Source organism: Oncorhynchus clarkii, chromosome 28, assembly GCF_045791955.1.
Source record: "Oncorhynchus clarkii lewisi isolate Uvic-CL-2024 chromosome 28, UVic_Ocla_1.0, whole genome shotgun sequence".
Lineage (NCBI taxonomy): Eukaryota > Metazoa > Chordata > Actinopteri > Salmoniformes > Salmonidae > Oncorhynchus > Oncorhynchus clarkii.
The window spans coordinates 9735566-9758171 of NC_092174.1; the positions used below are offsets into that span (position 1 = coordinate 9735566).

At 45.0% G+C, this 22606-nt stretch overlaps 1 protein-coding gene across 1 annotated transcript in view; it reads right to left on the reverse strand.

Annotated features, from left to right (window-relative positions):
• Nucleotides 1-43: 43 nt before the first annotated feature.
• LOC139387006 (receptor-interacting serine/threonine-protein kinase 2-like) overlaps nt 44-22606 on the reverse strand; it is a 28194-nt gene continuing 5631 nt past the window's right edge. Inside the window, exons 4-11 of the mRNA XM_071132949.1 lie at nt 21013-21170; nt 19934-19983; nt 19397-19558; nt 18467-18552; nt 18073-18177; nt 11602-11692; nt 11148-11354; nt 44-756 (exon numbers count right to left, since the gene is read on the reverse strand). Of these exons, the coding sequence (XP_070989050.1) occupies nt 371-756; nt 11148-11354; nt 11602-11692; nt 18073-18177; nt 18467-18552; nt 19397-19558; nt 19934-19983; nt 21013-21170 (1245 nt within the window). The 3' untranslated portion in view covers nt 44-370. The remainder of the gene's footprint in view (nt 757-11147; nt 11355-11601; nt 11693-18072; nt 18178-18466; nt 18553-19396; nt 19559-19933; nt 19984-21012; nt 21171-22606) is intronic.

A 22606-nucleotide genomic window follows, 5' to 3' on the forward strand; every position in this document is an offset into this window, starting at 1 on the left:
TGCTCAACAGTTTGATGAACAGTAGCAACATACAGTTTTGCTCTGTGTGAGTGGGTACCACCATGAGCAATGTGAGAGACAGCTGGGCTTTACCATTCCCCACTAAGGTCAAAGTTCACAGTAAAAACCCAGGGTCATATTCATTAGGGCACACTGTAGCAAAAAGTTTCCAAAAAATTGTGCAAAGGAAAACATTCAGGTAGTCTATATTCAGTTTGAGTTAGTTTTCTTCCATGTGTTGCCTAATGAAAATGACCCAGGACTAAGAGACAGTGGGGTATTTTTCCACCACCTACAGTAGCTCAATGAGCTAAGTCTTTTACAGTTTATAGTCTTTCGGGTCTCTGGTCTTCTCTGGACTAGTTCTGTCCTAGTAATTCCTTGGGTTGTTGTCGGACACCGAGAGTGGGGGTGTGCTGGTGTTTGGTGCGGCCACAAGGGAGCCGAGCTCTGGGGCGTATGGTTGCAGGCCCAGTTGCTTGTTGTCCTTGAGTTTGCGGACCACCACGTGGCAGAAGTCCTCGCTGTGACGGTGGCAGGTGTCAAGGAGCTGGCGGACCTTGGCAGTGCGCGTGGCCCGGTTCACCACCAGCTCGTAGTCCTCGCGCATCAGGAGAGAGCACGCAAGCAGGGCGTCCAGGCTCTGGTTCAGGCAGGCCTCCGTCATCTTGGAGACGATTTCCTCGCGCCATGCCGCGATCCAGCATGCCATGGGGCCCAGCCTGGGGCCGAGGGGGTTTGATGGCAGGGTGAAATCTGGGGAAGGTGGGGGGCAAAGTAGGTATTAGATGAGAGGTAAAGACAGTGCCTAAAGAAAGTATACGCACCAAGACTTATTCAACAATTTAGATATGGTGTCACAGATCTACACACAATACCCCATAATGTCAAATTGGAATTTCGTTTTACATCAAATTAAAATTAAATGCTTAAATTTCTTGAGTCAATAAGTATTCAATCCCTTTTATGGCATGCATAAATATGTTCTGGAGTAAACATTAGCTTTTTTTTATTTAACCTTTATTTTACTAGGCAAGTCAGTGAAGAACAAATTCTTATTTTCCAATGACAGCCTAACCCGACCAAACCCTCCCCTAACCCGGACAACGTTGGGCCAATTGTGTGCCACCCTATGTGACTCCCGATCAAGGCCGGTTGGGATACAGCTCGGGATCTAACCATGGGTCGAACCAGGGTCTGTAGTGACGTGTCTAGCACTGAGTTGCAGTGCCTTAAACCGCTGTGCCACTCGGGAGCCTAATGTGCTTAACAAATCACATAATATAAGTTGCATGGACTCACTTGTGTTCAGTAATAGTTATTAACATGACTTGAATGACTACCCAATCTCTACCTCACACACAAATATCTGTAAGGTCCCTCAGTTGAGTAGTGAATTTCAAGCACAGATTCAACCACAAAGGCCAGGAACATTTTCCAATGCCTCTCAAAGTAGGGCACCTATTGGTAGATGGGTAAAAAAAATATCAAAGCAGACACTGAATATCTCTTTGATAATGATGAAGTTATTAATTACACTTTGGATGGTTGTATTAATACGCCGAGTCACTACAAAGTTTCAAGCCTCCTTCCTAACTCAGTTGCCAGGGAGGAAGGAAATCGCTCAGTGATTTCACCAGGAAGCCAATGGTGATTTGAAGACAGTTACTGTTTAATGGCTGTGATAGGAGAAAATGAAGAATGGTTCAGCAACATTGTAGTTACTTCACAATACTAACCTAATTGACAGAGTGAAAAGGAAGCCTGTACAGAATACAAATATTCCAAAACATGCATCCTGTTTGCAACAAGGCACTAATGTAATACTGCAAAAAATGTGACAAAGCAATTGTATTTTTGTCCTGAATTTAAAGTGCTATGTTTGGGGCAAATCCAATACATTACTGAGTACCACTCTCCCTATATATTTTCAAGCACAGTGATGGCTGCATCATGTAATGGGTATCCTTGTAATCGTTAAGGACTTAGGATTTTTTTTCAGGATAACAAAAATAAATGAAATGGTGCAAAACACAGGCAAAATCCGAGAGGAAAACCTGGTTCAGTCTGCTTTCCACCAGACAGTGGAAGATTAATTCACCTTTCAGCAGGACAATAACCTAAAACACAAGGCCAAATCTACACTGGAGTTGATTACCAAGAAGACAGTGAATGTTCCTGAGTGGCCGAGTTACAGGTTTGACTTAAATCTACGGCAAGACCTGAAAATGGTTGTTTGGCAATGATCAACAACCAATTTATCAGAGCTTGAAGAATAATGGGGAAATGTTGCACAATCCAGGTGTGGAAAGCTCTTAGAGACTTACCCAGAAAAACTCATAGCTGTAATTGCTGCCAAAAATGCTAAATCCCGCCCTGTGCCACTGGGTCCTGAACTTCCTGAAGGGCCTCCACTAGGTGGTGAAGGTAGGAAACAACACCTCCACTTCGCTGATTCTCAACACACGGGCCCCAACAAGGGTGCGTGCTCAGCCCCCTCCTGTACTCTGTTCACCCATGACTGCATGGCCACGCAGACCTCCAACTCAATCATCAAGTTTGTAGACGACACAACAGTAGTAAGCCTGATTACCAACAATGACAAGACAGCCAAGACAGCCTACAGGCAGAGGGTGACGGCCCTGGCGGCGGAGCCAAGAAAATAACCTCTCCCTCAACAAAATGAAGGAACAGATCATGGACTTCAGGAGACAGCAGAGAGAACACGCCCCTATCCACATCGACGGAGTAGAGAAGGTGAAAAGCTTCAAGTTGCTCTGCGTACACACCACTGACAATCTGAAATGGTCCACCCAAACAGAATGGGTTGGGCTGTTGGGCCTGGTACAGCAACTGCACCACCCGCAACCACAGGACTCACCAGAGGGTGGCGCAGTCTGCCCAACGAATCACCGGGAGCACACTGCCTGCCCTCCAGGATACCTACAGCACAGGAAGACCAATGTCACAGGAAGGCCAAAAAGATCATCAAGGACATCAACCACCCGAGCCATGGCCTGTTCACCCCGCTACCATCCAGAAGGCGAGGTCAATACAAGTGCATTAAAGCTGGGACAGAGAGACTGATAGAAGCGGTTTATCTCAAAGCCATCAGACTGTTAAATAGCCATCACTTGCCAGCCTCTACCCAGTTCCCTGTCCTGAAATTAATCACGGTCACTGGCCGTCTATCACCCGGTTACTCAACCCTGCACCTTAGAGGCTGAAATGGTCCACCCAAACAGAATGTGGTGAAAAGGCAGAATAATTTCAGGTAGCCTTCCACAAGCTTCCCACAATACGTTTGGTGAATTTGGGCCCATTCCTCCTGACAGATCTGGTGTAACTGAGTCAGGTTTGTTGGCATCCTTGCTCACACACCTTTTCAGTTCTGCCTACAACGTTTCTATAGGACCGAGGTCAGGGCTTTGTGATGGCCACTCCAATACCTTGACTTTGTTGTCCTTAAGCAATTTTGCCAAAACTTTGGAAGTATGCTTGGGGTCATTGTCCATTTGGAAGACCCATTTGCGACCAAGCTTTAACATCCTGACTGATATCTTGAGATGTTGCTTCAATATATGCACATCATTTTCCAATCTCATGATGCCATCTATTTTGTGAAGTGCACCAGTCCCTCCTGCAGCAAAGCACCACCACAACATGATGCTGCCACCCCCTTGCTTCATGGTTGGGATGGTGTTCTTCGGCTTGCAAGCCTTTTTCCTCCAAACATAACGAAGGTCATCATGGCCAAACAGTTCTATTTTTGTTTCATCAGACCAGAGAACATTTATCCAAAAAGTACGATGTGCAGTTGCAAACCGCAGTCTGGCTTTGTTATGGCGGTTTTGGAGCAGTGGCTTCTTCCTGGCTGAGCGGCCTTTCAGGTTATGTCGATATAGGACTTGTTTTACTGTGGATATCGATACTTTTGTACCAGTTTCCTCCAGCATCTTCACAAGGTCCTTTGCTGTTGTTCTGGGATTGATTTGCTCCTTTCGCACCAAAGTATGTTACTCTCTAGGAGACAGAACGCGTCTCCTTCCTGAGCGGTATGACGGCTGTGTGGTCCAATGGTGTTTATACTTGAGTATGATTGTTTGTACAGATGAATGTGGTACCTTCAGGCGTTTGGAAATTGCTCTTAAGGATGAACCAAACACGTGGTGGTCTACAATTATTTTTCTGAGGTCTTGGCTGATTTTCCCATGATGTCACACAAATAGGAACTGAGTTTGAAGGTAGGCCTTGAAATACATCCACAGGTACACCTCCAATTGACTCAAATGATGTCAATTAGTTTATTAGAAGCTTCTAAAGCCATGACATCATTTTCTGGAATTTTCCAAGCTTTTTTAAAGGCACAGTCAACTTAGTGTATGTAAACTTCTGACCCACTGGAATTGTGGTACAGTGAATTATAAGTGAAATAATCTGTCTGTAAACAATTGTTGGAAAAATTACTTGTCATGCAAAGTAGATGTCCTAACCTACTTGCCAAAACTATAGTTTGTTAACAAGAAATTTGCGGAGTGGTTGAAAAACGAGTTTTAATGACGCCAACCTAAGTGTATGTAACCTTCCGACTTCAACTGTACATATGAAGTTTGGAAGTTTGGAACCACCAAGTAGTCTTCCTAGAGCTGGTTGGCCAGCCAAACTGAGCAATCTGGGGAGAAGGGCCTTGGTCAGGGAGGTGACCAAGAACCCAATGGTCACGGTAGGGACTTGGAGACTAGTCAGGATCGAGGGAAAGATGAACGGAGCAAAGTACAGAGAAATCCTTGATGAAAACCTTCTCCAGAGCGCTCAGGACCTCAGACTGGATTGAAGGTTCACCTTCCAACAGGACCACAACCCTGAGCACATAGCCAAGTCAATGCAGGAGTGGCTTCTGGACAAGTCTCAATTTCCTTGAGTGGCCCAGACAGAGCCCAGACGTGAACCCGATCTAACATCTCTGGAGTGACCTGGAAATAGCTTTGCAGTGACGCTCCCCATCCAACCTGACAGAGCTTGAGAGGATCTGCATAGAAGAATGGGAGAAACTCCCCAAATACAGGTGTATCAAGCTTGTAGCGTCAGATGATTTGAGGCTGTAATCGCTGCCCAAGGTGTTTTAACAAAGTACTGAGTAAAGGCTCAGAATACTTATGTAAAATGTGATATTTCATTTTTTTTTTGCTTTGTCATTTTGGGGTATCGTGTGCAGATTGATTTAATACACTTTAGAATAAGGCTGTAACGTAACAAAACGTTGAAAAACTCAAGGGGTCTGAATAATTTCTGAATGCACTGTACATAAATTCAGAAAAAAAAGAAACAGCCCTTTTTCAGGACCCTGTCTTTCAAAGATAATTTGTAAAAGTACAAATAACTTCACAGATCTTCATTGTAAAGGGTTTAAACACTGTTTCCCATGCTTGTTCAATGAACCATAAACAATTAATGAACATGCACCTGCGGAACGGTCTTTAAGACACTAACAGAGACACCAAGACACCAAGATGGCGTAGCAGTAGGACGTATTGTCGTGTCGTGTCCCTTGTATATATCGTTTGTTTTCGTTTTTTTTTCTTCACATATCTTTAAAACTTTTTGCTGAACCTCAACTTCTTCTAAATACTCCCCTGCAACCCGCCTCACCCAACGTAGCTATTTTTCCTAAAGTATTTATATTTACTTCGGACCTGGAACCCCTCAACTGAAGCTAGCCAACTAACTACCAGCTTCAGCAAAACATTGCTAGCGGTCTTCAGCTAACCGGTCATCAGCTAACCTTTAGCTCGGAAAGCTCTCGCCAGTTCGAACTACGCGACTCTAACCAGAGCATAACGGACCTATTTATTATTTTATTTTAATTTTTCATCCCCGGATTCCCATCGCAAACGGAACATTTTGAGCTCCTGGGCTACAATATCCAGACCCACGACCGGTCCATCGATGTCACCGCATGAAGAGGAATAAACAGATACCCCCATCGCGACGTCCCCAAAGGCTAACTCTCTAGCCCTTGCTATCTCCTTGCTTGCAAATTCGGCCTGCTAACTGCTAGCTTGTTTAGCCCGGTCCGCTAACTGCTACCGTGTTTAGCACCGTCTACTAACTGTTAGCTTGTTAGCACAGGCCTGCTAACCGTCTGAATCGCCGCGTCCCAAACACTCACTGAACCCATATTTACTTTCTATCCCTTTTCGATTTTTAATTTGTTTATACCTTCCGGTAACCTGCCTCACCCAATGTGATACGGAACCGCTATTATCTTTACATTTTTAGAACACACTCAAGAACCTCCAGAAGCTAACCAGCTAACTGGCTACAAGCTATTTAGTCATTGTTAGTTTTCTAACCTGGATAACACTCGCCAGTCCAGCTTCCCTGCCCCATCCACCGCTGCCCCTTGGACACTGATCACTTGGCTACATAGCTGATGCATGCTGGACTGTCCATTAATCACGGTAATCCATTCTGCTTGTTTATGTTTTATCTGTCGGCCCCAGCCGCACTTAGGCTCTGTGTGTAGTTAATCCGACCCTCTCTGCCTAATCAATCGCCATTCTACCTGCTGTTGTTGTGCTAGCTGATTAGCTGTTGTTGTCTCACCTACTGTTTTAGCTAGCTCTCCCAATTCAACACCTGTGATTACTGTATGCCTCGCTGTATGTCTCTCTCAAATGTCAATATGCCTTGTATACTGTTGTGCAGGTTAGTTATCATTGTTTTAGTTTACAATGGAGCCCCTAGTTCCACTCTTTATACCCCTGATACCTCCTTTGTCCCACCCCCCACACATGCGGTGACCTCACCCATTACAACCAGCATGTCCAGAGATACAACCTCTCTCATCATCACCCAGTGCCTGGGCTTACCTCCGCTGTACCCGCACCCCACCATACCCCTGTTTGCGCATTATGCCCTGAATATATTCTACCATGCCCAGAAACCTGCTCCTCTTATTCTCTGTCCCCAATGCCCTAGGCGACCAGTTTTGATAGCCTTCAGCCGCACCCTCATACTACTCCTTCTCTGTTCCGCGGGTGATGTGGAGGTAAACCCAGGCCCTGCATGTCCCCAGGCACCCTCATTTGTTGACTTCTGTGATCGAAAAAGCCTTGGTTTCATGCATGTCAACATCAGAAGCCTCCTCCCTAAGTTTGTCTTACTCACTGCTCTAGCACACTCTGCTAACCCTGATGTCCTTGCCGTGTCTGAATCCTGGCTCAGGAAGGCCACCAAAAATTCTGAGATTTCCATACCCAACTATAACATCTTCCGTCAAGATAGAACTGCCAAAGGAGGAGGAGTTGCAGTCTACTGCAGAGATAGCCTGCAAAGTAATGTCATACTTTCCAGGTCCATACCCAAACAGTTCGAACTACTAATTTTGAAAATTACTCTCTCCAGAAATAAGTCTCTCACTGTTGCCGCCTGCTACCGACCCCCCTCAGCTCCCAGCTGTGCCCTGGACACCATTTGTGAATTGATCGCCCCCCATCTAGCTTCAGAGTTTGTTCTGTTAGGTGACCTAAACTGGGATATGCTTAACACCCTGGCAGTCCTACAATCTAAGCTAGATGCCCTCAATCTCACTCAAATCATCAAGGAACCCACCAGGTACAACCCTAACTCTGTAAACAAGGGCACCCTCATTGACGTCATCCTGACCAACTGGCCCTCCAAATACACCTCCGCTGTCTTCAACCAGGATCTCAGCGATCACTGCCTCATTGCCTGTATCCGCTACGGAGCCGCAGTCAAACGACCACCCCTCATCACTGTCAAACGCTCCCTAAAACACTTCTGTGAGCAGGCCTTTCTAATCGACCTGGCCCGGGTATCCTGGAAGGACATTGACCTCATCCCGTCAGTTGAGGATGCCTGGTCTTTCTTTAAAAGTAACTTCCTCACCATTTTAGATAAGCATGCTCCGTTCAAAAAATGCAGAACTAAGAACAGATATAGCCCCTGGTTCACTCCAGACCTGACTGCCCTCGACCAGCACAAAAACATCCTGTGGCGGACTGCACTAACATCGAACAGTCCCCGCGATATGCAACTGTTCAGGGAAGTCAGGAACCAATACACACAGTCAGTCAGGAAAGCTAAAGCCAACTTCTTCAGGCAGAAGTTTGCATCCTGTAGCTCCAACTCCAAAAAGTTCTGGGACACTGTGAAGTCCATGGAGAACAAGAGCACCTCCTCCCAGCTGCCCACTGCACTGAGGCTAGGTAACACGGTCACCACCGATAAATCCATGATTATCGAAAACTTCAACAAGCATTTCTCAACGGCTGGCCATGCCTTCCGCCTGGCTACTCCAACCTCGGCCAACAGCCCCCCCCCCCCCCCCCGCAGCTACTCGACCAAGCCTCTCCAGGTTCTCCTTTACCCAAATCCAGATAGCAGATGTTCTGAAAGAGCTGCAAAACCTGGACCCGTACAAATCAGCTGGGCTTGACAATCTGGACCCTCTATTCCTGAAACTATCCGCCGCCATTGTCGCAACCCCTATTACCAGCCTGTTCAACCTCTCTTTCATATCGTCTGAGATCCCCAAGGATTGGAAAGCTGCCGCAGTCATCCCCCTCTTCAAAGGGGGCGACACCCTGGACCCAAACTGTTACAGACCAATATCCATCCTGCCCTGCCTATCTAAGGTCTTCGAAAGCCAAGTCAACAAACAGATCACTGACCATCTTGAATCCCACCGTACCTTCTCCGCTGTGCAATCTGGTTTCCGAGCCGGTCACGGGTGTACCTCAGCCACGCTCAAGGTACTAAACGATATCATAACCGCCATCGATAAAAGACAGTACTGTGCAGCCGTCTTCATAGACCTTGCCAAGGCTTTCGACTCTGTCAATCACCGTATTCTTATCGGCAGACTCAGTAGCCTCGGTTTTTCGGATGACTGCCTTGCCTGGTTCACCAATTACTTTGCAGACAGAGTTCAGTGTGTCAAATCGGAGGGCATGCTGTCCGGTCCTCTGGCAGTCTCTATGGGGGTGCCACAGGGTTCAATTCTCGGGCCGACTCTTTTCTCTGTATATATCAATGATGTTTCTCATGCTGCGGGCGATTCCCTGATCCACCTCTACGCAGACGACACCATTCTATATACTTCCGGCCCGTCCTTGGACACTGTGCTATCTAACCTCCAAACGAGCTTCAATGCCATACAGCACTCCTTCCGTGGCCTCCAACTGCTCTTAAACGCTAGTAAAACCAAATGCATGCTTTTCAACCGTTCGCTGCCTGCACCCGCACGCCTGACCAGCATCACCACCCTGGATGGTTCCGACCTTGAATATGTGGACATCTATAAGTACCTAGGTGTCTGGCTAGACTCTAAACTCTCCTTCCAGACCCATATCAAACATCTCCAATCGAAAATCAAATCAAGAGTCGGCTTTCTATTCCGCAACAAAGCCTCCTTCACTCACGCCGCCAAACTTACCCTAGTAAAACTGACTATCCTACCGATCCTCGACTTCGGCGATGTCATCTACAAAATTGCTTCCAACACTCTACTCAGCAAACTGGATGCAGTTTATCACAGTGCCATCCGTTTTGTCACTAAAGCACCTTATACCACCCACCACTGCGACTTGTATGCTCTAGTCGGCTGGCCCTTGCTACATATTCGTCGCCAGACCCACTGGCTCCAGGTCATCTACAAGTCCATGCTAGGTAAAGCTCCGCCTTATCTCAGTTCACTGGTTACGATGGCAACACCCATCCGTAGCACGCGCTCCAGCAGGTGTATCTCACTGATCATCCCTAAAGCCAACACCTCATTTGGCCGCCTTTCGTTCCAGTTCTCTGCTGCCTGTGATTGGAACGAATTGCAAAAATCGCTGAAGTTGGAGACTTTTATCTCCCTCACCAACTTCAAACATCTGCTATCTGAGCAGTTAACCGATCGCTGCAGCTGTACATAGTCTATTGGTAAATAGCCCACCCATTTTCACCTACCTCATCCCCATACTGTTTTTATTTATTTATTTTTCTGCTCTTTTGCACACCAATATCTCTACCTGTACATAACCATCTGATCATTTATCACTCCAGTGTTAATCTGCATAATTGTAATGATTTGCCTACCTTCTCATGCCTTTTGCACACAATGTATATATATATAGACTCCCCTTTTTTCTACTGTGTTATTGACTTGTTAATTGTTTACTCCATGTGTAACTCTGTGTTGTTGTCTGTTCACACTGCTATGCCTTATCTTGGCCAGGTCGCAGTTGCAAATGAGAACTTGTTCTCAACTAGCCTACCTGGTTAAATAAAGGTGAAATAAATAAAAATAAAAAACAGCTTACAGACGGTAGGCAATTAAGGTCACAGTCATGAAAACCTAAGACACTAAAAGAGGCCTTTCTACTGACTCTGGAAAAACAACAAAAGAAAGATGCCCAGGGTCACTGCTCATCTGCGTGAAAAACTCCTCAGCACCTGCCCACCCCACTCAGATGATCCCACAGGTGAAGAAGCATGATGTGGAGGTCCTGGGCTGGCGTGGTCACATGTGGTCTGTGGTTGTGAGGCCGGTAGGAAGTACTGCCAAATTCTCTAAAACGACGTTGGAGGCAGAAAATTATATTCTCTGGAAACAGCTCTGGTGGACATTCCTGCAGTTATGCCAATTCCTGCATGCCAATTGCACGCTCCCTCAAAACTTGAGACATCTGTGGCATTGTGTTGTGTGACAAAACTACACAAATTAAAGTGACATTTTATTGTCCCCAGCACAAGGTGCACCTGTGTAATGATCATGCGATTTCATCAGCTTCTTGATATGTCACACCTGTCAAGTGGATGGATTATCTTGGCAAAGGCGAAATGCTCACTAATAAGGGATATAAAGATATGTGCACAACATTTTAAAGAAATAAGCTTTTGGTGCTATTTTGTGTGTAGATTTATTATTTCAGCTCATGAAACATGGGACCAACACTTTACATGTTGTAAAGTATTTCTTAATTCCAGTCTTCTACTCCACTTTGAACTCGGGCTGCGACACAACAAAATGGTGAATAACTCAAGGGATATGAATACTTTCTGAAGGCACTGTAGGTAGTGAGACTAGGAGGGTGTAATGTTAGTCATGTTGTGATTTGGTTGTGAACTTCTATTACCTGGCTGTGGTTGGTATGGCTGTGACTTCAGGGTGAGGTTGTCCAGGTGCATCACACACTCCGTCTCCGGCAGGCCTGGTTTGAGGGGAATATTGAGGTTATTCAGCGGCCTGGCACTCTGCGGGTAGTCGTTGAGGGGGTTGTCCTCTAGGGTCTGCTTTCTGAGGGGCTCCAGGTTGTGGGACATGAACGACGTGAGGGATACTTCTAGGAGGGATGAGAAGGAGGGGTTGGGGGGGAATGGGAGACGAGGAGAGATGGGTGTCAATCAGAGGAGGCTCCTCCAGGGAAGAAGAGGAGGATATTCTCCTCATTAACTTGAGGAAAGATGTATCAACTCAAAGTCTTTTCAAAAGAGAAGAGTATACAACGCAGCAACAGAATAGTACTTAGGAAACTCTTCAGCAGTCATTTGCAGCTGTCAATCACAGTACAGGAAAGGAGTTAGGCTTACCTTTAAAAGGTGGAGCATTGGTGCTAGTGAGGGAGCTCGGTCGGGAGATGTCCGTGTCCTGGAAGGAGTAAGAACCAGAGCCAGAGCTTCCCTATGGCAGTGAGAGAAGGACGGTAAGAAAATCTGGTTACCGCTCCAATCTACTACACCTTCCTAATATTGAGTTGTTCCCCCTTTTGCCCTCAGAACAGCCTCAATTTGTTTTGGCATGGACTCTACAAGGTGTCCATAGGGATGCGTTCCATAAGGATGCTGGCCCAAGTTGACTCAAATGCTCACAGTTGTGTTAAGTTGTCTGGATGTCCTTTTGATTGTAGACCATTCTTGATTCACACGGAAAACTGTTGAGTGTGAAAAACCAGCAGTATTGTAGTTCTTGACACACTCAAACCGGTGTGTCTTGCACCTACTACCGTGTCCCGTTCAAAGGCACTTAAATATTTTGTCTTGCCTATTCACCCTCTGAATGGCATACATACACAATCCATTTCTGAATTGTCTCAAGGATTAAAAAGTATTACACTGCTCAAAAAAATAAAGGGAACACTAAAATAACACATCGTAGATCTGAATGAATTAAATATTCTTATTAAATACTTTTTTCTTTACATAGTTGAATGTGCTGACAACAAAATCACACAAAAATGATCAATGGAAATCAAATTTATCAACCTATGGAGGTCTGGATTTGGAGTCACACTCAAATTAAAGTGGAAAACCACATTACAGGCTGATCCAACTTTGATGTAATGTCCTTAAAACAAGTCAAAATGAGGCTCAGTAGTGTGTGTGGCCTCCACGTGCCTGTATGACCTCCCTACAACGCCTGGGCATGCTCCTGATGAGGTGGCGGATGGTCTCCTGAGGGATCTCCTCCCAGACCTGGACTAAAGCATCCGCCAACTCCTGGACAGTCTGTGGTGCAATGTGGCGTTGGTGGATGGAGCGAGACATGATGTCCCAGATGTGCTCAATTGGATTCAGGTCTGGGAAACGGGCGGGCCAGTCCATAGCATCAATGCCTTCCTATTGCAGGAACTGCTGACACACTCCAGCCACATGAGGTCTAGCACTGTCTTGCATTAGGAGGAACCCAGGGCCAACCGCACCAGCATATGGTCTCACAAGGGGTCTGAGGATCTCATCTCGGTACCTAATGGCAGTCAGGCTACCTCTGGCGAGCACATGGAGGGCTGTGCGGCCTCCCAAAGAATTGCCACCCCACACTATGACTGCCAAACCGGTCATGCTGGAGGATGTTGGAGGTAGCAGAACGTTCTCCACGGCGTCTCCAGACTCTGTCACGTCTGTCACGTGCTCAGTCTGAACCTGCTTTCATCTGTGAAGAGCACAGGGCGCCAGTGGCGAATTTGCCAATCTTGGTGTTCTCTGGCAAATGCCAAACGTCCTGCACGGTGTTGGGCTGTAAGCACAACCTCCACCTGTGGACGTCGGGCCCTCATACCACCCTCATGGAGTCTGTTTCTGACCGTTTGAGCAGACACATGCACATTTGTGGCCTGCTGGAGGTCATTTTGCAGGGCTCTGGCAGTGCTCCTCCTGCTCCTCCTTGCACAAAGGCGGTAGCGGTCCTGCTGCTGGGTTATTGCCCTCCTACGGCCTCCTCCACGTCTCCTGATGTACTGGCCTGTCTCCTGGTAGCGCCTCCATGCTCTGGACACTACGCTGACAGACACAGCAAACTTTCTTGCCACAGCTCGCATTGATGTGCCATCCTGGATGAGCTGCACTACCTGAGCCACTTGTGTGGGTTGTAGACTCCGTCTCATGCTACCACTAGAGTGAAAGCACCACCAGCATTCAAAAGTGACCAAAACATCAGCCAGGAAGCATAGGAACTGAGAAGTGGTCTGTGGCTCCCACCTGCAGAACCACTCCTTTATTGGGGGTGTCTTGCTAATTGCCTATAATTTCCACCTGTTGTCTGTTCCATTTGCACAACAGCATGTGAAATTTATTGACAATCAGTGTTGCTTCCTAAGTGGACAGTTTGATTTCACAGAAGTGTGATTGACTTGGAGTTACATTGTGTTGTTTAAGTGTTCCCTTTATTTTTTTGAGCAGTGTATTTTATCCTGTCTCCACCCCTTCATCTACACTGATTTGAAGTGGATTTAGCAAGTGACATCAATAAGGAATCATAGCTTTCACCTGGATTCACTTTGTCAATCGATGTCATGGAAAGAGCAGGTGTTCCAAATGCTTGTATTATTGGTTGAAATTATGTTGGATTTAAGATTTGATTTAGACACATGTTATTTGGCCTTGTTTCAGTGTTGGTAGTGCAATGGAATGTTTAAATCAATGTCACTGTTTCAACGCCATGCCATCAATCTAAATAAAGACGTACTGTATATTGAAATAAAAGGAGAAGGCACAGTCCAACGATTCCTGCCTGAACAGTGACTCCTACTGTTAGGAGGGGTAATGCACTTAAGTTAGAATTGGTCTACCATCCAGATGCCTACCTCTATAAACACCTGCTTAGCTTTGGTAACAAGCAAGCTGTGTATGTTTCAGTTTTAGCTATCATGTCAACACATTTTGACATTGATCAGCTTCCATATTCATTTGCGTATTCTACCAAAATAACATTGAATAGTTGAAAGTAACAAACGTTTCTTACACAAGTTGTATGTGGAGTGAGTTTGGGTTTATGTAGGCTACATTGACATCTGATGTATCCAACAAAGGACACCATCATTTTATCGAGTAGCTAGGGTATACTGTCATTCATCCATGGTTGACTGGATCTTTGGAAGTTTAGAAGTAGTTACTATTCGCCTTATAAATAGGATGCCAAATTCACGATATTAATAATACACTTTTATCTTTTGATATTGTCTTGTATACGAAGGATGTTGGTTGATTTCACATTTTATCTACAAGTTCTTAATATGTTGGATTCACATCTCCATCAAAAAAAATGAAGTTGAAGAATAGGAATAAATCAAATCAAACTTCATTTGAAGTGCATTTAAAAAGTTTGATTTAGTGACATTTAGTACATTTTTGTGTGCAAATGTATTAAAAATAAAAAACGGAAATATCACATTGACATAAGTGTTCTGACATAAGTGTTCTCAGTACTTTGTTGAAGCACCGTTGGCAGCGATTACAGCCCCGAGTCTTCTTGAGTATGACACTACAAGCTTGGCACACCTGTATTTGGGGAGTTTCTCCCATTCTTCGCTGCAGATCCTCTCAAGCTCTGTCAGGTTGGATGTGGAGCGTTGCTGCACAGCTATTTTCAGGTCTCTCCAGAGATGTTCGATCGGGTACAAGTCTGGGCTCTGGCTGGGCCACTCAAGGACATTCAGAGACTTGTCCCAAAGAAACTTCAGCATTGTCTTGGGTCTGTGCTTAGGGTTGTGGTCCTGTTGGAAGGTGAACCTTCACCCCAGTCTGAGGTCCTGAGCAGGTTTTCATCAAGGATCTCTCTGTACTTTGCTAATTTCATCTTTCCCTCTCCTGACTAGACTCCCAGTCACTGCCACTGGAAAACATCATCACAGCATGATGCTGCCACCACCATGCTTTAGGGATGATGCCATGTTTCCTCCAGACGTGACGCTTGGCATTCAGGCTTGGTTTCATCAGATCAGAGAATCTTGGTCTGAGAGTCTTTTAGGTGCCTTTTGGCAAACACCAAGCAGGCAGTCATGTGCCTTTTACTGAAGAGTGGCTTCCGTCTGGCCACTCTACCATAAATGCCTGATTGTTGGGATCTGCAGAGATGGTTGTCTTTCTGGAAGGTTCTCCCATCTCTGCAGAGGAACTCTGGAGCTCTGTCAGAGTGACCATCGGTTCCTTGGTCACCTCCCTGACCAAGGCCCTTCTCCCGCGATTGCTCAGTTTGGCCGGGTGGCCAGCTCTAGAAATAGTCTTGATGGTTCCAAGCTTCTTCCTTTTTAGAATGATGGAGGCCACTGTGTTCTTGGGAACCTTCAATGCTGCAGACATTTTTTGGAACCCTTCCCCAGATCTGTGCCTCGATACAACCCTCTCTCTGAGCTCTACAGACAATTCCTTCGATCTCATGCCTTGGTTTTTGCTCTGACATGCACTGTCAACTGTGGGACCTCAAATAAACAGGTGTGTCTTTCCAAATCATGTTCAATCAATCAATTTACCACAAGATGCACCTGAACTCAATTTTGAGTCTCATAGCAAAGGGTCTGAATACTTAGGTAAATAATATATTTCAGATGTTATATTTGTATACATTTGCTAAAATGAGCTTCTTTCCCTCAAATGTTATGCAGAAATGTATTTACATCCCTATTAGTGAGCATTTCTCCTTTGCCAAGATAATCCATCCACCTGACTAGGGACTAGGGCCACTTTAAAATGTGCAGTTTTTCACACAACATAATGCCACAGATGTCTCAAGGTTTAATGTCCACCAGAGCTGTTGCCAGATAATTTAATGTTTATTTCTCTACCATAAGCTGCCTCCAAGATCGTTTTAGAGAATTTGCCAGTACGTCCAACCAGCCTCACAACCACCACATCCGGCTTCTTCACCTGCGGGATCGTCTGATGGGGGGTGCTGAGGAGTATTTCTGTCTGTAATAAAACCCTTTGGTGGGGAAAAACTCATTCTGAATGGCTAGGGCTGGCTCCCTAGTGGGTGGGCCTATGCCCTCCAAGGATCACTCGTGACTGCAATTACATATTTTTTCATTTTTGTGATTTACGAGATGCCCATATCCAGAGCGACAATGCCCATATCCAGAGTGAGTACATTTTCATACTGGTCCCCTGTGGGAATCGAACCCACAACGCTGGTGTTGCAAGTGCCATGCTCTACTAACTGAGCCACAAGGATCCAACACCCCTGCCCAGTCATGTGAAATTCATAGATTAGGGCCTTATGAATTTAATTAAATTGACTGATTTCCTGATATGAAATTAAACTCATAAAATCATTGAAATTGTTGCGTTGATATTTTTGTTCAGTATAATATACACAGTACCCGTCAAAAGATTGAACACACCTACTCATTCCAGGTTTTTTCTTTATTTTTTACATTGTAAAACATGGAATCATGTAGTAAACAAAAAAGTGTTAAACAAATCAAAATATATTTTATATTTGAGATTCTTTAAAGTAGCCATCCTTTGCCTTGATGACAGCTTTGCACACTCTCAACCAGCTTCCATGAGATAGTCACCTGGAATGCGTTTCAATTATCAGGTGTGCCTTGTTAAAAGTTCATTTGTGGAATTTCTTAACTTCTTAATGCGCTAGAACCAATCAGTGGTGTTGTGACAAGGTAGGGGGGTATACAGAAGATAGCCCTAATTGGTAAAAGACCAAGTCCATATTATGGCAAGAAAAGCTCAAATAAGCAAAGAGAAACGACAGTCCATCATTACTTTACAACATGAAGGTCAGTCAATTCGGAAAATGTCAAGAACTTTGAAAGTCTCTTCAAGTGCATTCGCAAAAACCATCAAGCGCTATGATGAAACTGGCTCTCATGAGGACCGCCACAGGAAAGGAAGGCCCAGAGTTACCTCTGCTGCAGAGGATAAGTTCATTAGAGTTAACTGCACCTCAGATTGCAGCACAAATAAATGCTTCACAGAGTTCAAGTAACAGACATCTCAACATCAACTGTTCAGAGGAGACTGTGTGAAATCAGGCCTTCATGGTCAAACTGCTGCAAAGAAACCACTACTAAAGGACACCAATAAGAAGAGACTTGCTTGGGCCAAGAAACACAAGCAATGAACATTAGACCGGTGGAAATCTGTCCTTTGCTCTGATCAGTCCAAATTTTAGATTTTTGGTTCCAACCACCGTGTCTTTGTGAGACGCAGAGTAGGTGAACGGATGATCTCTGCATGTGTGTTTCCCACCGGTGAAGCATGGGGGAGGAGGTGTGGGGGTGCTTTGTAGTGCATTGACTGCTTTCAGAATACGTTTCCCTCTTATGGCTCTCACAACTTGAATGTGCCTCAAGCCGACTAGGTAAACTATTCTACTATGGTGTTGTCTGATGTTCTTTTAACAATGTTACATAGTAGCACTGGAAAGTTATATCCTGAGTGATAAAGTAGAGGCTTTGAATTACTTATCCAGCAGCTAGAGTACGCAACATACAGCTGTCTGAGTTGAGCGCCGCTGTGAAGTACATTAGAAACTATTTAAATTCCCTTCATCTGAACATTGGCGTTTCAGCAACAATCATGCATGTCAGTTCTGTGCACACGGCATAACTGAGAAAATCTCATATTTGAGAATACATTTGTATTCTGTCTGCATTAAGCCGTGTCATCTCAAATCAAACCAGCCCCCCCCCCCCCCCCCCCCAAGAGATTTTTATTGATCTACACCGATCTCAGAAACGTCCTCTCCAGAATCTATATGACGGAAATCCATTGCAGTGACAGAACTTTATCCCCTGTGGATGGTGCTGTTTCAAAGGTCAGTGTACTCACTTGCCAGGGACCGGGGTTGTCCTTCAGAATGTTTAAAATCTTCTCCTCCCTCCCCTTCTCACCCGCCATGGGTGTGGCAGAGTAGCAGCCTGCCCTTCTCATCAGCTAGAGAGAGAGAGGGGGACCAGAAAGAGAGGGAATATGACTCATTTGCCGAGTCATCTATTTCAAGCCATATCACGAAACACGACGCTGCAAACCCTGGTCAGGTCTGATGTCATCAAATTTGTGCAACGAAAACCTTTCGCAATACACACATACAGTGTTACTTGAGTCGTACTGAATGACTTGGAACTCTGTATGTATATTGACAAACGTATTTGCACTGCCAAACATATCCTGCCAAATGATTTTCCTTGTGACCTGTGTCCTGTGCAGTCTCGCACTGACAGACCTTTGACTTCTTGACCTCCAGCACGGCCTCCAGGATGTCGATTTCATCAAACCTCCTCAGCATTGGCTCCAGCTCCATCACACACACTGCACAAGACCGGGAGAAGTGGTTATGGCTCTGTAGCTTTCAGGGTCAAATGTATACTTGCAACACCTACATAGATAATACATTGATAATACATTGAAATATTGCGTTAGACATGTTGATCAAGGACGGTTTCAGCTCCAAGTAACAAGGTAAGGTGACAGGGGCAGATCCAGAATCAGACAGAACCTTAACTAACCATTTGGGTTAGGAAAGCGCCAAACTGATCTGAGATCTGTGTCTAGGGGCAACTTCATCCTACGTTAAGGTAATGAGTTGGAGGTCATGGCTCTTACAAATTAATTGAGGTCACAGGTTAGAGCTCGCAAGCTAAAATATGATTTGAACGATGCAGCAACACCGATCAGCAGCATCAACTTGTTGGCCTGCCCAAGTTCCCGGAGAAGTGGACTGGGTGTGAGGGGATGGAGAGGCTCGCCTCATAGGGGGCTTCTCCGGACTACTGCAGAGGTGTGGTGGTCTTACTGCCGCCGAAGCATCACCCAGGTGGGTGCTACACTTCTTGTGGTGGACGATCCAGCCTAACTACAAAGGAAGAGCTGTGAACGTCGAAGACGACGAGGTGCCCGATGAAGCACTCTGGGACCTGTCTGTCAGAGGATCTCTACCTCCCTGCCTGGCTGCACCATCAATGCTCTCTCCCTTCAAGATACTGCTTTTCCAAACTGCATCTGAAGTTGTGGAAGACTATTTCCCAAGAGCTCCCTTATTTTATTTAAGTGACTTTGAGATTCTACTTGTAATGAAAAACACAATAGAAAATAAATATACTATTATTATTATTATTATTATTATTATTATTATTATTATTATTATGTCTCTTACTGAGAAAGCAGGGCCGTTCGTAAGGGTTGGCGGTCCAGCCGCAGGTCATGAGGTTGATGAGTGTCTCCCTGCTGGGGATGTCCCCTGGCAGACAGTCCAGGCCTATGTCGGGACGTATCCCACGCAGTACGCTGAACATGACCTGCATGGGGTTGGTTGCCTCTGTACAGAAAACATACCAATTCTCACTCAGCGTTTTAGTTCCGAATGAAGATTTAATATCACTTGAGGCTGGAAATCCCACCGCTGCCACCAACTATATTTGGTCTTTGTTTTTCCTTTTTTCGAGCATGCAGAGGAGCAGAAACGTCAACTCATGAGTTTGGTATACGTCACTGACTACAAACACAGTGAGGTCATGTGGCTAATCTATATGTATGGAAGCATATAGCTGACAAAATTATATTTTTTGAATGAAGCTACAGTATATGCTTCCACAAAAGTGAGGTCATTAACATCCATGATTCTTATACAGAACTAATGTTGGCAAATGCAATGCATTCTAACAGTAAAGAAAGCATCTACACAATGACTTACCTTCAAATGGTATCCTCCTGGATAGCACCTCCCACATAATGATAGCGTAACTAAAAACAGGAACATCACGAAAAACAGGAACATCACATTATATGGCTCACAGTTAGAATAGCAGCCTCTGGGGACAAATAACCACTTATGTCAGATGAGTTGGCCTTCCCTTAAAGGGAGGAAGTCACACATTTCATTTCCTCAGTCTTACACCAACACAATTTCCAGTGACAAAATTACTCAGTCATAATGACATCTGTTCAAGTCCCAAAAGCCAAATCAGAGGTTAGGGGAAGTTGAAGGGCTAGTGTCATATATTTTCTTCTACATTTCCTTTTTGACATATTCGCTCTAACAAAGGATTCATTTAAGGGGGCGTTCATCTAGAAAGGGCAAGCTCCCTATAGTCAATCACTGAGATGAAATTGAAATTGGAGCTTAACACAAAGTACCTCACTGTTTGTGAGGAATGTGGTCAGATTTACCGTAGGCTAAGTAATAGACGTGCCTTGTAGTTTTACCGTAGGCTAAGTAATAGACGTGCCTAGTAGTTTTACCGTAGGTTAAATAATAAAACGTGCCTTGCAGTACAGAGACTTCTCTTAAAAAGTTATGTCAAAAGTCCTTAGCTGGCTGACACACTTCTGCTCCTCTCCCTTTAAAAAGACACACTGAGAATGTTGTAGTTGTGTTGTAAAGTGGTGGGTCACCACAGAAAGACTGCTCAACTTCCAGAGAAACATATTTTCTATTCAAATTTCACCCACGTTTCAAATTGCGTTTGACTCACATAGGATTTGGTTAAGGGAGTTATTGTCAGTCATTATTACTGCAAAACATTTTTTTTTGTTAAATCATTGAGTAGATCTGGGTAGGTTTTATATTACACATTGAATCGTGAAGGCACCTTTAAGACAGTGGTCTGAAGAAATGTTAATATTCTTCCTCGGTAGCCCGGATGTCATATCACTTCATACTTTAGCCTAGTGCACGGATTTTCATTGTCATGCCAGAGATGCTCTGTAAAGCACAAAGAGATCTGTCAACATAGCTAGAACTCAAACCCTGGTTCTGGTTGGCTGGCTCACCTGTAGATGTCGTGTTTGACGACTGCACAGCGGTTCTTGGAGGGTTCGTACTCCTCTGGGGGCATGTAGATGATAGTGCCTCCCATCTCAGGTGGCTTGGATCCCGAGCCTTTACTGATCGACAGCTGGCGCCACTTAGACAGGCCAAAGTCTGCTATCTGGACAGACATTTACATTACATTTGAGTCATTTAGCAGATGCTCCTACCCAGATAGACAGTTAGTGCATTCATCTTAAGATAGCTAGGTGAGACAACCGCGTATCAGAGTCGTAGCCCTAGGTAGATGTTTCCTCAATTAAGATGTTGTCAACAAAGTCAGTACTGGTAGGAAAAGACAAGTGTAAACTTATGGGAATAAGACAGATATCTTATTTAAAGATACTCTTTGAAGAGGTAGGGTTTCAGACGTTTCCAGAAGATGGGCATGGACTCTGCTATCCTAGCATCAGGTGGAAACTGGTTATACCATTGGGATGCCAGAACAGGGAAAGAGCTTGGACGGGGCTGAGCGGGAGCTGCCCTCCTGTAGGGGTGGATAGGCCAAGAGACCAGATGTGGCAGAAGAGTGCTCGGGTTGGGGTGTAGACAACAATGACAACAACCTGTTGGAGAGCTGGGTCATGTTCAGTAGGGCACACGTAAACAAACTGTTTTGTAGTGAAAAAGTGAAAATCAATGTTCTTATTGGACATGGAGTCCAAGTAGTACCGACCCACTTCGCTCAACGTTCTCTCCCTACAGAACACAACCCTGGACTACCAAAAATACGCTGACAATCAGACTAACCAAATATTTAGGTCTACATTAGGGGTCTCCAACCTTTTCTAGCATGATATCTACTTATCTTATCTAATTATAAAACATGTTGCGAGCAACTTATTATTTTTCGCTTTTCACTCTCAAAATTACAATTGTTCATTGAGTATTTCTCAGTGACATTGGAAAGTGGAGTTGGTGCACAACCAAATTAAATCTGGGCCAAGTTAAAAGACACATTAGGCAACTAGCATGAAAATAAGGACAAATTAAGATCCAATTGGTTGATGCAGGATGGTTGCTTTGGATAATGGAGTGCCGATTCATTCATATTCTAACCCTCTCTCCTGACCCCCACTGGCTTTCGCCGACTGGTCAAGCACCGGTTCAGATGTCGCTCTACCGGAGTTCCACAGTAATAGGGTCACTGCTCTTAGCTTCACGACTGACATTTTTGGACCAGCGATATCTGCCCCATGAGCATGCCGAGTCGGACAGCAGAGTGGGTCATCTAGGATTTCTTACTGAGGTAAGTCGTATTTGCACGCTCATGAATGTGCTGGTTGTCATACCGCTGCTGCCACTTCAATGGCATTTGAGAACATGTTTGAAACATGAACACACTAGCTAGCTCCATTCGAACAACTGACTCGAGAAATAAGCTCATCAACTGCGTTTGCAGCAGACGTAATACACTCTGTCATGGCGTTGAAATACCTGCTTAACAAAACTGCAGACACAGGCTGTGAACAAGAGATTCAGTTGCATTCTCTTTACTGTGTCGCCAACATGCTCGATGCTATGTACAAGGACCACTACTTTGATGCAGAAAAGAAA